The sequence below is a fragment of the Cervus elaphus genome, chromosome 14 (assembly GCF_910594005.1).
Source record: "Cervus elaphus chromosome 14, mCerEla1.1, whole genome shotgun sequence".
NCBI classification, from domain to species: domain Eukaryota; kingdom Metazoa; phylum Chordata; class Mammalia; order Artiodactyla; family Cervidae; genus Cervus; species Cervus elaphus.
This window is the reverse complement of record NC_057828.1, coordinates 59,832,178-59,849,003: the sequence shown is the minus strand read 5'-3', so window position 1 is coordinate 59,849,003 and position 16,826 is coordinate 59,832,178. Positions and strand designations below refer to the sequence as shown.

The window sequence follows — 16,826 nt, the reverse complement described above, 5'->3', positions numbered from 1 at the left end:
GGGTGCTTAACAGTAGAAGAGGGAGGGAGAAGAGGCCAGAGTGAGTGATACAACATGAAAAGGACTCCACCAACCATTGCTGGATTTGAAGGTGGAGGAAACAGTGAATGCAGGCATCCTCTAGAAGGTCGAAAAGGCAAGGAAAATAATTCTCCCCTCAAGCCTCTAGAAAGGAACATGGCCTCATGGACACCTTGTTTTTAGCCCAGTGAGACTCACATCAGATTTCTGACCTGCAGAACTGCAAGATAGTAAATTTCTCTTGTTTTAAACCACTAAGTTTGTGGTAATTTTTTTATGGTGGCTATACAAAAATAACACACCGGGGAAGGAGAAAAAGGACAGAGGAAAAATAAGCATTGTTATGCCCTCTTTATGTCGTCCCAGCATGGTTTATGGAGGGTGGCTACACAGACCTAGAGATGGGTCAGGAATCTGCAGAAGGCCTAGAGCTAGAAGAAACTTGGGATCCATTTTCTGTTCCAGCCTCCCCTTGCCATTCTCCTGCCATGCTATTTGGGTGGGACATTCTGTACCTAAAGCTCCTAGCCTGGAAGCCCTCTGGCAACTGCATGCTGACTTTCTCTCCCAGATCCTCCCAGGTCGGTAACCCTGGGTGTGTCTCTGGTCACATGGGGCTAACAGCAAACTACTGGAATTGTGTCCTGCCTGGATCCAGCCAGGTGTTGACTTCTCCTGTACTTTCTAAGGGTTTTTGTGGCAGCTGTATCTTGGTTGATTGGTTTTCTGATGGCAACACAGACTGACTAGCTTCAGCAACTTCTGTCTCCCTCTCTGCTCCATTCCTGGCCTTTGTTCTGCCATATGGGCAGCTGTGGAGGCTTCACACACCTGCTGGATTTCACAGCCCCCATCATTTCTGGCCACAGACCTTCATTGCCCTTTTCAAGATATGTAGCTTTTATGAGTCTGCAAGGAGGATGGGCTTCCAAGCTAAATCAAGTTTTAATCACCATCCAAGATGGTCACTGAAATTCCTTCCATGCCAGATCTTTGTGCAGGCCAGTCCCATCCTGGAAGAAGTGTGTAAAACCTGGTGAGGGGCATTGACTAGTTCCCAGACTCACTCTAACCCTCCTCACCTTTCCTCGCTCTGAGCAAAGACTTTTCTCACTCTTTCTCTAGTCTTCCCTAGTTTTCAGAACCCAGTTTGGCGAGGTACCACAGCACCAATTTTGTTCCTGCCCGCTGGATTGGCCACTCACCCCAGACTCCTTTTGTGGCTCAGTTAAAGCACCTCACTTCAGGGTGTACTTTTGGCTTATTTCCCTCTGTCTGTCCTCCCAGAGTCATGTGTGGCTGTTTGATTCTGAGCCTGATGTCTGCCCAGAAGAGGAGACCAGGCAATTAGATGTTATTCCCTCCCAGATGTCTTACAAAGATTTCTCTTTTTGGATGAAGCATACCCAATTCATTTTAATAAAAGTCAGCAGCTACCTGAAGGTTGGAGATGATCAGGGCTTTTTGGCATTGATCTCTGTATTTACTTCATGAAGAACTTGTGTTGAGCCCAGTCGTGTCTGAGGACCTCTGGCTTCAAGGTCTTCCTTTAACCCTTCAATGAGATTTGTGCCTCCCTCCGTCTGTGGGATGAGTGGGAAATGACCAGAGGCACTGCATGTCACAGAAGGTACCTCGAGGTGTCTGCCTTCAGGGTGTCAAGCACAGATCAAGTGTAAGCATCTCCAGGTCCTACACGGATCATCTCTTGGGTGGGGTTCTGCTCTCTGGCAATGTGGCTGCCTTGAGTGCCTCCTGCAGGGCACGCTTCATCGCAGTTGGGCACTTCTCCGTGGCTGAGACACGTCTCTCCATTGGATTCCTATGAACACCACCACAGAGTCGGCACATCATGTGTTCCCTGCCATCTGTCGCAGCAGATGCAGAGACTGTAACACTTCGAGCTTAGGAGGGCATCCAACACCCTTGTGGGGTCTTTAAAATTCACAGCTAACAGTCAGAGCCTGTGCTTGCACGAAACCCCTCTTTAAAGTCAAGATTTAGCAGTTGGTTGCCATAGCAACTTTCCTCATCAAGTCTGAACTCCTTTCAGTGTAGATGGCCAAACTGGTTTTGAAGAGGAATACAGAAGAGGGAAGTTTGGTGAGTCCCGAAAATGGGGATGATTTAAGAGGCAAATTTTGGAAACCCTCAAACTCTAACCTGATATGTTTGAAACATCTCTCTGTTGTTCTGATTTGGGCTGCATTTAACATTATATAGAAAAAAGCTTCTGTTGTCAGTAATGTGTCCCCACATAATAATGAATGATGGAAGCCTCATAAGGGGATAATGACTATGAAGGCAATTTGAGGAAGGTAAATGTGCTCTACAAATGGTAGGTATTGCCATCATTAGGAAAATCAAGCTCTGCTTGAACTCTGGGTTGTTACTGCATTTATTTCTACACATTTCGTGGTAACTAGATATCAAGTGTGGAGGAAGGATTCCCTTTTTTGTCAGTCTGTAATTCTAGGCAAGGCATCCAGCCAAGAACTTTCTAAGAGTCAGAGTGATAGGTTTGACAACCTCTTGAGATTACTTCCTGTTTTGTAATATCATATCCATGCCTAAATGTCCACAAGGAAATTAAAAGATGATCTGCTTAAGGGAGAATCATATCTGGATACTTGACCCATTAATTGGCTTGATATTGGCATCTTGGGGAGAGGTGGTGGTATCTATAAATTTAGGGCACATGTTAATTAATTTGTTTATTATTATCCATTACACAGTATTTATATAAGGTCTGTTCAAAAAGAGGAAAAACTAGCTTGTTCCTGCCCTTGTGTAACTTGCAGTCTAGAGTCCATACTTTCTTTGGAATTGGTATGGTATGAAGCCCAGCTCCTGGTATTTTCCTTCTTGCCCTCCTCTGGTCCTTGTCCATTTTCTTTCCTTCTGTCAGCGAAACAGCCTTCACCAGAAATCTTATCATCAGCTGTGCTTTCTATGTTTGACTCCCAGCTCCCTGACCATTCCTAGTTCAGCTCAGCACCTCGGAAGTCAGGAAATTGGAGCCTGTTGTGAATCTGGCCCGCGTGGAAGCCTAAATTTGTCATCCAGGAGACAAAGCATTGATCTAACACTTCCTTTGTATCCCTCACAAGGGAAGTTACTCATTTTCACTCCACTCCTGAGCACCTTGACTAAGTAGGTGTAGGAGAGGAAGATGAGTGTTATCTGCTTGTGAGACTCTGATGGGCAGTAGCTTATAGGGCAATTTTGGCAAGAATGTCTGTGCTTAGAGTTTAACAAAAACTTCTTGCTCAGAGCCTACACAATCCCTGCCCTCATAACTGTAAGGCCCCTTCACATCATTTTTATTGTTTTTTATCTTTGAAAAGAGGAAATAGCTCTCAAAGCTATTATTCCATCTCTGTCCTTTTAGAGCATTTCTTTCCAAGGAGATAAAGAAACCTTACCCCTTGTCTCTGTAGGGTCTGGCACCTTTATAGCAATTTCCAAGTTTTAGGGAGTCACACCCTGTTCTTTCACTACCTACAAGTTAAAGAAGCAACCTGTGAAAGAGTCAGTACTGGTGCTGTAGTGAAACTGGTCTCAGCAGTTTAGGGATGCATAGCATCACCTAAGGAATTATTAATAGGAGGCAACAGTTACAATTTTCTTCAAAGTCATACTAAGTAGAACAATGATTCTTGATCTTTTGGGGGGTCTTGGATTGGCTGGTAAATCTGATGAATGTTATGGAAGGCTGCTGAGGAAAGATGCACATAAACACACTACAGTTTTGCATACGACTCCAGAGAGGCCATGGACCTCTTGGTACCCTATTGGAGTAACTAATGATAATGAAACATAGTGATACCATAAACAAACATAGGTGATCCTTCTGTTTATCAGCACAAAGATAATTAGCCTTGGACTTCCCTGGATGTCCAGTAGTTAAGACGCCACCTTCCAATGAGGGGATATGAGCTAGATCCCTGGTTGGGGAACTAAGGTCTCACATGTCTCGGGGTGTAGCCAGAAATTAAAAAAAAAAAATTGTAGCTATTTTCATTTAAAAACCTAGAGTTCTTATAAAATCATAATAGCTATCAGTGGCCTCCTCTAAATACAGCAGTTGTTCTTGGGCTAGCAACGCAGCCTGGTTGGGGAAAAAGATCTGTAGCCAGACAGACATAGGTTCAAATATTAACTCTGCCATTTAAAAGCTTTCTCCAGATTGCTTAATTTTTCTGAGCCTCAGTTTCCCTTATCAGCATAACATGGCTAGTAAGACATACTTTTCAAGTTTCTTAGAAATATTTGATGTAATAACTCACTTATGTGGTCTTGAAACATGTACTGATCATCTAATACATACCTTGCAGTATTTGGCCACTGAGAAAAGAAAGGTGAAAAAGTCCCTTGCTCAGTCCTTCTTGGATTTTGTGCTGCGAAGCCCATGTAACAGGTGCCGTGTAAATGTTAGTTTGCTTCACTGGTGAAAGTCATCACATAGTGAAAATGAACGATTGGTGCTGTGTTCCCTTGCATGGGCAGTGGAGATGGGAATGTATGGCACGATGAGATTTATGGCCTCATCCCTGCCACTGTTAAGAGTTTGATCTGACCATTACATTTTCTCCAGCACAGACATGTCAATCAATTTCTTTGTGTTTCTCTTCCTCCTTCCTCACCCTGCTTCTAAGGGGAATGCCTCTGCTACGAAGGTTACATGAAGGACCCAGTACACAAGCATCTTTGCATTCGGAATGAATGGGGAACCAACCAGGGGTAAGTGAGGGGATGGCGAGTTAGCCGGTTCCTGGGTGTTACCCCTCCCTCAGGCAGACGGGATGCGGAGCAGTTGTGTCTAGACGAACAGAGCTAAAGGATGGTTCTATTCTGAACGTCAAACGGGTGACGTGTCACCGTGCATTTCCATATTTACACCATCCCAGTGACGTCCATCTCTTCTTTCTCTCTGCTTATGAGTTCAGAGCCTACAGCTGGGATCTGGGAATCAGGCTTCCTTTTGTTACCGCTGTCAACCACAAAGATTCCACAGACAGGACTTAGCTGATGATTTTGTTGGAGACACGTGAAGACACACAGACTCTAGCACAGCTCCCCCAGAGCTCCACGGGCTTTGTGAGACTGACATGAGTAGAAGCTTGTTTTCACCAGCACTGTCAGAGAGGGTGAAAGGCAAAGACTCAGGGGATGCAGGATTGAGTTAAAGGAGTTTTGCTTGATCCCCAATTAGCATCTCTCTGTGAGAGCTTTGCTTTCCCCCGAAAACAGACAACTGGGGTAAAATATTAATAGTTACCATGTCTGTCGCTTTGTTTTTAAATCTATTTTACTTTTTAAAATTTTTCATGGTGTTAAAATATGCATAACATAAAAATGATTATTTCCCCCATTCTGAAGTGTACAATTCAGTGGCATTAAGTACATTCATACTGTTGGGCCACTCTCACCACTATCTATCTTCTGTTGCTTTTTAAATCTTTTTATACTTTGTTTGGGGTGCTGAGAACCCATTTTCTGCCTTGACTGTGTTCAGTAGGAGAGTGTGGGGACACCAGGGTCAATAAATGCTAACAAATAATAGCAGTCAGTGGGGCAGGGGAAACTGGAACTCAGGGCAAAAGCCCTCTTGGAGTGATTGCTTGGACTGAAGAGTTGAAATGTATTTGCAGCCTGACAAGGTGGAGAAAAGAAGCCACCATCCCATCCTACAGCAGCACTGAGGATTCCTAGCCCTGAGGTTGATGCTCTGCCTCCTCTGTATGTTTCTGATGAGCCCAAACCTAGAATATTGAATGTAGTTCTGGACTCTCAAAGCAATAAATATGGAGACAAATGGGTGAGAGTTTGGAGAAGAGCAATAAAAATGATTGAAGAGCCCAAGGGAGTGATTTATGATGAAGGGATAGAAGAACTCCACTCAGAGAACTTGGCCAGCTGATGACTAAGTCAAGGCATGATAGATGCCCGTAGACGTTCGATGAGGGCAAATGTGCTGGAACGGGTTGAAGTTGAGCGATAAGGACAAGAGAGAATGAAGTTAAGGAAAGGAAATCTGAGTCACAGGTCAGAAAACTTGGGGGAAGTCAGAATGCCATGAAATTTCTCTGTTAGCGAAAATGAAGGATGGCTCCGTTTCTACTGAATTGGTGATTGTATCAGGGAGGCAGCCCGCAAAATGTAGAAGGAGTTTGGAGAAGGGTAAATGCATATGAGGTGTCCTGCTGTTGAAAGATTGGTGGGGAGAGCTTGGCTCATAGATGCCAAGCGGAGTTTGAATAGCGTGCCATTCACCGTGCGTGTGTAAAGGCAGTTCACTCCTCTGCTCTCTGACCCCTGGCATATTTGCATGGATGCTGGGGCACCAGGATTTTAGCTTATGTGATGGCGGAGAATCTCAGTTGACTATGATTCTTACTGAGTAAAATATTGGGAAAGCTGATGAATAACCGACGAAGAGATCTCTTAGCCTGCATACCTGCTGCTGAAGTAAACAATGGCAAAAAATCATTTCACTTTGTGCCCTGAATGATCAGGGCTGGCTCTCTGCAGTGATTGGATTTGGGGGCTAATCACTCAAGCCTCCATGCCCCTTGCCTTGTAGACAGATCATGTGAGGATGGACCTGACTTCACTGGGTAATTGCACAAGGCTTCGTCATTCCCTCTGGCTGTGTGTAGAGACAGTCTTAGGATGTAGACAAGAGCCTCCAGGGAAATGGTGGAGGCCCCACGATGGTGTCATTTAAAATAAGACAGGCTAAAGCCCCAAGTTACAGACTGACAGGAACATTAGCCCCAGGAAACAGACAAGTAGACCTAATCTGTCATTTCCATCTCTAATTTCCATTATTCTCTGATCATCACTGTCTACGAGGTCTCATTTTGGACACTAATAAAATAATGGAGCAACTGTTAGGAGGTGGGGGAAAAGTGACTATCTGGAGAATAATAGAGCCAGGAGTGATAAGCAGCCTGAGTTTATGTGTATATAAAGAAGTGCCAGACAAAGGACTGTGTTTTCCTCCTAAAATGACAAGATAAATGAAAAGCAGAAGACACCATACATCTTGATCTAAATCAGGGGTCTGATGCCATGTTTCTTTAAATTATTCTTACAAAATTAATCGAAATTGATTTGAACGTGAAAACTGTCACTTGAATCGAAAATTACCTGACGGATTGCTAACTAATGACATGTATTGGGATATTATGGAAAAATCAATGATAGGCTTGATTTTCCTGAATATTTTATTTAATGTTCCAGGAGGTGGAGGTGAGCCACATGTATGGGAATTGATGTTTTTCACTTAGTATTCCTATATTGCATATGTTAAAATACCTGAACATTCTTTTGAAGTCAAACAACCAAATCCTAGGCCACTGAAAACTAAGATGAATTCCCTTGTGAAAAATCTAGGTTAATGTGCCAAAGGAAAAGTAGCAATGAGGCAGTCATGACTTTCAGACAAGGAAGAACATTGATCAAGGACGTTAATGCAAAAAATATAGCCAGTGGATGATTCTGTGAGACAGAGGAGTTACTTGCAACTTTATCCAGCTGCTGCATTGGGCTTCAGTTTACCTGGATCTATATGTGTTCATGTGAGTGTGGTATGTGATGTGTGTGTGTGTGTGTGTGTGTGTGTGTGTGTGTGTGTGAGTGAGCTGGTTTGTTTCTAGAAATCCCCTCACTACTCCAGGATTCCCTGGTGGCTCAGACAGTGAATAATCTGCCTGAAATGTAGGAGACCTGGGTTCAATCTCTTGTTTAGGAAGATCCTCTAGAGAAGGAAATGGCAACCCATTCCAATATTCTTGCCTGGAGAATGGACATGGGAAACTGACGGGCTATAGTTCATGGGGTCAAAAAGAGTCAGACACAGCTGAAGCGATTAACACACACTTTCTCACCATGCCATTCTGTCATTTACTCTCTCACTCATTCATGTTTTCAGTAAATATTCACTGTGTTACCCATTGTGGCCCAGGATAGGCTAGGTTGCTAATTATAAGAAGAAGATGTTGTCTCTGCTCTGGAAGAACTAATAGTCTAGATCGATAGGTGGGCACATAACAAGCAAATTGCAGTGAATTCTAAAACCAGTTAAAGGTTTCAGTTCAGTTCAGTTCAGTTCAGTCGCTCAGTCGTGTCTGATTCTTTGTGACCCCATGGACTGCAGCACGCCAGGCCTCCCTGTCCATCACCAACTCCTGGAGTTTACTCAAACTCCTGTCCATTGAGTCAGTGATGCCATCCAACCATCCTCTGTCGTCCCCTTCTCCTCCTGCCTTCAGTCTTTCCCAGCATCAGGGACTTTGCAAGTGAGTCAGCTCTTCGCATCAAGTGGCCAAAGTATTGGAGTTTCAGCTTCAACATCAGTCCTTCCAATGAATATTCAGGACTGATTTGCTTTAGGATGGACTAGTTGGCTCTCCTTACTACCCAAGGGACTCTCAAGAGTCTTCTCCAACACCACAGTTCAAAAGCATCAGTTCTTTGGTGCTCAGCTTTCTTTATAGTTCAACTCTCACATCCATACATGACTATTGGAAAAACCATAACCTTGACTAGTTGGACCTTTGTTGGCAAAGTAATGTCTCTGCTTTTTAATATGCTGTCTAAGTTAGTCATAACTTTTCTTCCAAGGAATAAGCGTCTTTTAATTTCATGACGGCAGTCACCATCTGCAGTGATTTTGGAGCCCAAGGAAATAAAGTCTGTCACTGTTTCCACTGTTTCCCCATCTATCTGCCATGAAGTGATGGGACCAGGTGCCATGATCTTAGTTTTCTGAATGCTGAGTTTTAAGCCAACTTTTTCACTCTCATCTTTCACTTTCAAGAGGCTCTTTAGTTCTTTTTCACTTTCTGCCATAAGGGTGGTGTCATCTGCATATCTGAGGTTATTGATATTTCTCCCTGCAATCTTGATTCCAGCTTGTGCTTTATCCAGCCCAGCATTTCTCATGATGTACTCTGCATATAAGTTAAATAAGCAGGGTGACAATATACAGCCTTGACGTACTCCTTTCCCTATTTGAAACTAGTCTGTTGTTCCATGTCCAGTTCTAACTGTTGCTTCCTGACCTGCATACAGATTTCTCAAGAGGCAGGTCAGGTGGTCTGGTATTCCCATCTCTTGAAGAATTTTCCACAGTTTGTTGTGATCCACACATTCAAAGGCTTTGGCATAGTCAATAAAGCAGAAATAGATGTCTTTCTGGAACTATCTTGCTTTTTCAGTGATCCAGCAGATGTTGGAAATTTGATCTCTGGTTCCTCTGCCTTTTCTAAAACCAGCTTGAACATCTGGAAGTTCATGGTTCACATTACTGTTGAAGCCTGGCTTGGAGAATTTTGAGCATTAGTTTACTAGGATGTGAGATGAGTACAATTGTGCAGTAGTTTGAACATTTTTGGCATTGACTTTCTTTGGGATTGGAATGAAAACTGACCTTTTCCAGTGTGGCCACTGCTGAGTTTTCCAAATGTGCTTGTATATTGAGTGCAGCACTTTCACAGCATCATCTTTTAGAATTTGAAATAGCTCAACTGGAATTCCATCATCTCCACTAGCTTCCTTCATAATGATGCTTTCTAAGGCCCACTTGACTTCACATTCCAGGATGTCCGGCTGTAGGTGAGTGATCATAAAGGTTTGAGCAAAGTTTAATAGGACTACAGTTTAAGGGGTTCCTTATGTGACATCCCAGAATCTGGAATATGGTTTCATGGAGATGTTAGATCTTAAACTGTTCTGTTTAACAGGTACCAAAGGTAATTCTAAACAGAAAAACAGCATATGCCAGGGCATGGAGACTCAAGAAGCATGATTTTTCCAGGAATGACAAACAAGTGACTCAGTGTAGCTCACAGGTGCAGTTCACAGAGACAGGAGAAGAGGCTGGTAAGGTAGATAATGACTAGATCTTGGGGATTTCCCTGGTGGTCCAGTGACTTAAGACTATGTGCTCCCAATGCAGGGGCCTGGGTTCGATCCCTGGTCAGGGAACTAGATCCCACATGCCATAACTAAAGATCCTGTGTGCTGCAACTGAGTCCTGGCATAGCCTAAAAAATAGACTAGATCTGAAGAGCTCTTGCTTACTAAGGCTTTGAACCTTAAAGCTCCATGTGAACACCCCTTGAATGATAAGCAGGAGATGGCTGTATATGTGGTGGATTGTTCTCTCACTGCATGTTATTTTTCTGGACCCTTCAAAATAAGTTAAGACATCCTAAAAATAAAGCAGAACAAACACACAAGAAACCTCTCAAGACTATCTAGTTTTACTTATCTGGATTCTGCAAGTAAAACATAGTCTTAAAATTATCCTGTAGATAAAAGTTTTCAAGATCACACAGTAAAGAATTTCAGAAAACTGGGGACCATATATATATATGATATGTAAATTGAGGAGGTTGCAACCATCTTGGTGACTCTGGTTTTGCCAAAAATGCCTAAGGAGAAGTGAGGCAGGTTGAGACATTCATGTGTGAATCTTGGTAATAATGTCAGTCACTGTGTTTCACCCAAGTGACAGGATCCAGGCAGGGTGGCAGGTTGTAAAATCAATGAACTTATTACACAAGAGGCTTCGATTCACTAAAAGTAAAAATAGCTTCAAAAAGATTTAAACAAAGTCATGGGTGACAGACTTCTAATGAGTTATTAAAAGAACATGGGATGTTTGAGGTTACATCCTTGGTCTCTGAGGTTGGCAACAAAATCAATCACTGCCTGCCTGACCCAGCACCCCTGGTGACTGGGTGCCCAGCAGAAGACCCAGGATCGGAGGGTCTTACCCTGACACAGGGCTTCACCACGTCTCTGTCTAACCTGTGTGGATTCACAAGTGCTCAGCCTCTGACCCCTGTGGCAGGATAGACACAGCTAGAAGCCCTTAGGGTCTCTATATGGTATTTGTCTGCTAGGACAACAAGGACAAATTGAAAATTTTCACAGACAAGAAAAGTGAAAGTGAAAGTCACTCAGTCATGTCCAACTCTTGTGACCCCCTGGATTATACAGTTCATGGAATTCTCCAGGCCAGAATACTGGAGTGGGTAGCCTTTCCCTTCTCCCGGGGATCTTCCCAACCCAGGGACTGCACCCAGGTCTCCAACGTTGCAGGCGGATTCTTTACCAGCTGAGCAACAAGGGAAGCCCAAGAATACTGGAGTGGGTAGCCTATCCCCTCTCCAGTGGATCTTTCTGACCCAGAATCGAACCAGGGTCTCCTGCATTGCAGGCGGATTCTCGAAACTAATAATGTCAATAAAGACAAGAAATGAAACCAATAGATGAGGGTGGGGGAGGCAAGAGAGATTGATTTACATGAAAATATGAGAGGAGAAAAAACAAATGTATTTAGCCATTTTGGAGATTATTAAGAAAGACTCTAATGATGTCTTTTGATAAAGAGTGGACCCAATGGCCTCTCGATGTGTTTTTCCGAACACCACCATTAGATTACATTCATGCATTTGAAGGTGTTCCCAGTAAAGAGCAGGCTGATTTCTTATTCTGGCATCTCAGATACAGAGGGTGACACCAAGGAGATTCCCCGCTGGAGAACATAGGACTAGATTTCAGTGCTGAAGGATGGTGATGGAGCGATGATTTATGAGATGGGAAGAGACCAGCTGTGGAAAATGAACAGGTGTTTCTCCAAGGTTTTAAAAGCCATTGTCAGAACTAGACCTGTGCATCAGAGCACTCCTCTCCCTGCCTGCTTAGGAGGCAACTAACATACCACGGTATCCCCTCGATGAGTGCATGCGTGTGCATGCGTGTGCACACACAGACACTCTCACACAGCCCATGCCATCTTATTAAGGCCTCTTTGTTGTCCCAGGCGCGTATTGTTCTTTCTATTTCTACAACTCCTCGCTGCTCCTCACCCTCCCAGGAGTGTCTGCTTGGGGATTCTAAATCTGTACAAGAAACAAATGTCCCACACCAAAGCATCCGGTTTCCTTTTCAAGCCAAGAAGGAGGACAGTGTTTGTCATGGTTGGTCTCAGCCCCTCTGTCTTTTTCAGAAACGTCCTTGACAGAAGGTAATTTTATTTAGGTCTGTCTGAATGATGCCATCCTAAACATTTCCCTAGAGACCACTCACAGGAAAATGACCACAGCCCAGCAGGGAGGCTGCCTTTGCCTCTGGATTCTAAGTGTTAGCAGAGACCGACCTACGCAGATTATTCAAAAGGATCCAAAATCCATTCTCCCCTCCAGACCCCCTAAAACTGAGCAGGAACATTCTCTCAGCTGTCTGACCATCAAAGAGCAAATGCAGAACTGTCGTAGGGCAGCGACTAGAATGCTGGGGGGTAGCTCTAATTCCCAGCCCGGGTCGTGGGCAGTGTTTGGCCTTCTCTGACCTGCCCGAGGTCTCGTCAGAAGTGACTCAGATGGAGTCAGACAGCCCTGTGTGACACATGACATTTCCTGACTTTCTTTTGTCCATTTCTAGCTCATCATCTGGCTTTTACGTCCCCACCCCCATGCCTGTCTGTGTCAGCGATGCCCTATTCACCTTCCTCCAGCCACCCCCACCCAGACAAGATTTGCAGGCCAGCCTGCCGCTGCTCTTTTATCTCTGGCCGCCCTCCTCCCTTCCCTCCAGCCCTGGCTTCATTGTCTGTGCCCGGCTCCTGTCACTGCCATGCCAGGCACAAATGTGATTACCCTCCCATTAGCTCTCTTTTCATTCTCCTTTTTTCTGTGTGTGTCTGTGTGTGACTCCTTCTAATTACCCTCACTTATTCCCTTCTTCCTAGCAAGGGTTTCTAGTGTTTTTATTTTGCCTTTTATTTCTCATTCTCCTTTTCTTCCCCCCTCCGTTTTTTTTTCTTGCATCTCCTCCTCTTCCTCCAGGACTCAGTAGAAATGTGACTGTCCTTTATCCCACCTATTTGAACGACAAACAGGTCATCTTAGCTCTTCGAATGAAACCTAATGTTCCTAGTTCCTTCTCTTACCAGAAGCTCTGATGTAGCCTGATTCTAGCTGAAATGTCCTTAGCAGGAGAACTGACTTCTGCTGGTTAAGCAGGTAGGAACTGAGTGGAAAGTGGATCTCCACCTACCAAGATGACCTCAGATGGGCTTAAGGGGATCAAGTCCCCCCTGTTGGCTCAGGGAACCCTGCATCTCATTCTTATGGATTTTTTCAAGTGGCAGCATGTTTAATTTGACCCATTTTCATGGCAAATGTGTAGTCAGTCGGCTGAGTACAGCCATATGCTTGTGTGTTGCAGGTAGACAACTGGCAGAAAGAGCAGCTAAGGGCTGAGACCTCGCCCGTGCGGGCCCAAGCAAAGCCTGGAGGGATGGGGCAGGGGTGGGGCAGGGTGGGGAGGGGACATCTGCCCTGATGCCTGCCTTTTTCTGATTTGCACAAAGGCACTTGAGGAACTTGTACTCCCTTGGTGGTGATTGTCAGGTGATACCCTTTGCTCCCCTCTTAGAGGCAACTTGAACCTTCTTAGTTACTCAGGATGATACAAGAGCAAAATATGCCCTAATAATTGATTCTCTGATGCCAGTTCCTAGAGCAGATACTTAATCATCTGGGGAGCTTATTTAAAATACTGACTTTCAATTGCTGCCCCATGAGATTTTAGTTTCATGGGTCTGAGCAAGGGCCCAGACTCTGTACATATGAAAAGCTCCCCCATATACTTCTGCAGTCCAGCTAGACTTTAGAGCCCTTCCTAAGCAAGGTGTGGAGTCTCCACATCTCCCCATGCCCCAGGAAGACATCCTCTTACCCGCACACCATCCCCACTGATGAAAATACTGGGCTTGTAGACTAGTGGCTTAATGCATCTTAAAGGATTCTTGCATTTTACTGATTGGGAAATAGAGGGCCAGAGAGTTGAAGAAACTTGTTCAAGGTCACATAGTCAGTGGCCAAGCTTATAGTGACAGGTGGGTACTGGAGATAAATCAGTCGAGTAAATACTGATTTCAAAGAGGTCTCAGTGTGATAAGCACGTGACATTCTGAAAGTCAGTCATCAGCTGTAGAAGAGAGGTGGGCATTCTGTGGTCCCCACCTGCTTCTCTACATCCTCCCCAAGGTACCAAGGGTGCTCAGCTTCATCCCACCCTCCCCCACGTGACGAGCATCTGCAGCCCCCCTACAGTACTGCCTACCCCCTGGAGGAGGGTGAAACCGCCACGGTGTTCTTTCTGACTAGTCCAGTCACAGCACCAAGAGACTTATTTTAAACAGCGCTGGAGGCGGGAACACTCATATTTCCTCCAACATGACCACCAGGGTGAAAAAAAAATCAACCTCAATTTACCCTCCCATCTGCTCAAGAATGGAAGATAAATTGTTTCAATTTTATAGAAATGAATGTTTTATGTCTGGCCCAGGCTTTCCAGATAGTGTCCTGAATTTATATATTCTACTGAATGCATGGATGTTTTCTACTAGGAGTGCTCCCCGGACCTCCGGCTTCTTTGGGTTTTGGTCTAAGAATACTGGGTTTGAGAGTGCTGTCATTTTCCTGGGCTTTGGAGATCTTGGCTATTTATCTTTTTTTTTTTTCTTTAAAATAAATAGAAAAAAATCCACTCGTTATCCCATGCTCAGAGAAAACCACTGTTAGCATTTTGGCATCTTCCTTCCCCATTTCTTTTGCTATGAATCAAAAGTTTTACCTCCCACTGCCCTCCCTCCAATTTTGAATGCCTTTTGTCCACTTTCATTATTTGATAATGAGCATGTATTATTTTTGTAACCACAAAATTTGGGGGAAATTTAAGAAGGAAGCTTTAAAAGTGTCATTGGGGTACATTATTTTTCTCAAAATGTTTTCTCTGGGGAAGTTATTCTTAATGTCTAACTGACAACCCTGTTTAAAACCTGGTTTTGGAGGAAGAAGTATATGCCTTAGAGTCTAGTGTTCAGGTCAGATTCCTCTAATGTACACACTGCTGTAAGTTTGTGTATAACAAAGGGCTGGATGAACACCAAGAAGTGACCCTCAAATTCAGCACAGTCTTTTTTTTTTTTTTCAGCTTTATTGAGATATAATTGACATATAACAATGTATGAGTTTAAGGTGTACAATGTATTAATTTGGTACACTTATATATTGCAAAATGATTACCTCCATAACATTAGCTAACACCTCCATCCACTCACATAATTACTGTTTCTCTTTGGTGGCCAGAATGTTGACAATCTTCTCTGTTAGCAAATTTAAGTATATAATGCAGAATTGTTGACAATAATCACTATGATGTACACTAGATTCCTGAGTTCAACTTTTTAAGATTTTACATAGAAGTGATATAATGTAGTATTTGTCTTTCTCTGACTTATTTCACTAAGCACAATACCCTCAAGGTCCATCTGTGTTGTTACAAATGGCTAGACTTCTTTCTTTCTCATGGCTGAATGATATTCTACCATGTATATATATATATATATATATATATATATATATATAAAATATCTTTTTTATCCATTCATCTGTAGATGGACAATTAGATTGTTTCCATTCTTGGCTTTTGTCAAAATTGTCAGCACAGTCTTTAATGCAGTACAGCTTCAGTGTTCCTGGAGATTTTCAGCAAGCCCTCAGATAATGCTGATTAATTACTGCCATTTATTAAGTGTGTAATGCTGGGCTGTGTGTGTGTGTGTGTTTTTAATATCATCACTAATCTTGATTAAAATCCTCCAAACTTGTTAAGAGGTAAGCAGTTAGTGGTGTTTATTCCATTTACAATTTCTGTGAAAGCAGTTTCGGTAAAAGTCATCTTAAGGTTTAGTCTTCCTAGATAAGTATTTATGAATTCTTGTTCAAACATTCACACTACAATTTTTTTCCTGAGTTTTAACTTTATATAATTTCAGAAACTGGAGAGCAAGCATTTTGTCACTGCACATCTTGGTTTTTACTTGATCTTTTTTGTTGTTCTTATAAAAGGAATGCATATAATTAGAGGAAAATCTAAAAAAAAAGAGAGAGGAAAAAACCCCACAGAACAGTAAAAAGGAAGCAATCCAAGCCACCTGAAGTGGCATCTCCTAAAGGGAACATATCCTCAACTCTTTTGTTTGTTTAGGGATAATATTTTTTTTTTAACAAAAATCACATTATATTGTCATATCTCCTGCTTTGTCTTATATATTCACATATGCATATACACACATACACATGTATATATGTATATTTAATAAGAAAGGTACCTGTTTTTATGAGGGGCTCAGTAGTGTGGTGACCAGGGTCACAGTGGTGAACAGAATTGCCTGATGCCAACATCTAGGCTCTTCTCACTAAATCCTGATACAGCTCAATGGTTGGGATAACCATTTCCTTCCCTTGTACTCTCCTTCCCACCACGTTTATTAACCTTTCCACATGGTTTTTCACACGAGAGCAGTATTGTTGTCTTGAGGAGAGAGAGCCTGGAAACCAGGCTTTTCGGCCGAGATTCGCTTTTGGAGCTAAGATCTTTGAATGGAGCGGGGTCCCCAGATTTCTGTGAAAGGAGGCTGTGAACAGCTGTTCAATGCCCTGATGCCACACTCACCCAATTAGCCCTGGAGGTGGAGGATTTCCGTGTGGCTGCCCAGACCACAGTGGTTGGCATGGGCTTCCTCCAATCCTGATGTACAGCAGGGTCTCCCTTGCTCACAACCAAATGAGAAAGATGGCTTTGTTTATGTATTTATTATTGATTGATGTACAGTTGATTTATATTATATTAGTTTCAGGTGCACAACATAGTGGTTCAATATTTTTATAGATTACACTCCATTCAGAGTTATTGTAAAACATTGGCATACATCC

General features: G+C 43.2%; 1 protein-coding gene across 2 annotated transcripts in view; it reads left to right on the top strand.

Annotated features, from left to right (window-relative positions):
- ASTN1 (astrotactin 1) overlaps nucleotides 1-16,826 on the top strand; it is a 343,197-nt gene that overhangs the window by 172,533 nt on the left and 153,838 nt on the right. For both annotated transcript variants that reach the window (XM_043924291.1, XM_043924289.1), the window contains exon 8: nucleotides 4,680-4,764. In XM_043924291.1, coding sequence (XP_043780226.1) covers nucleotides 4,680-4,764 — 85 coding nt within the window. The remainder of the gene's footprint in view (nucleotides 1-4,679; nucleotides 4,765-16,826) is intronic.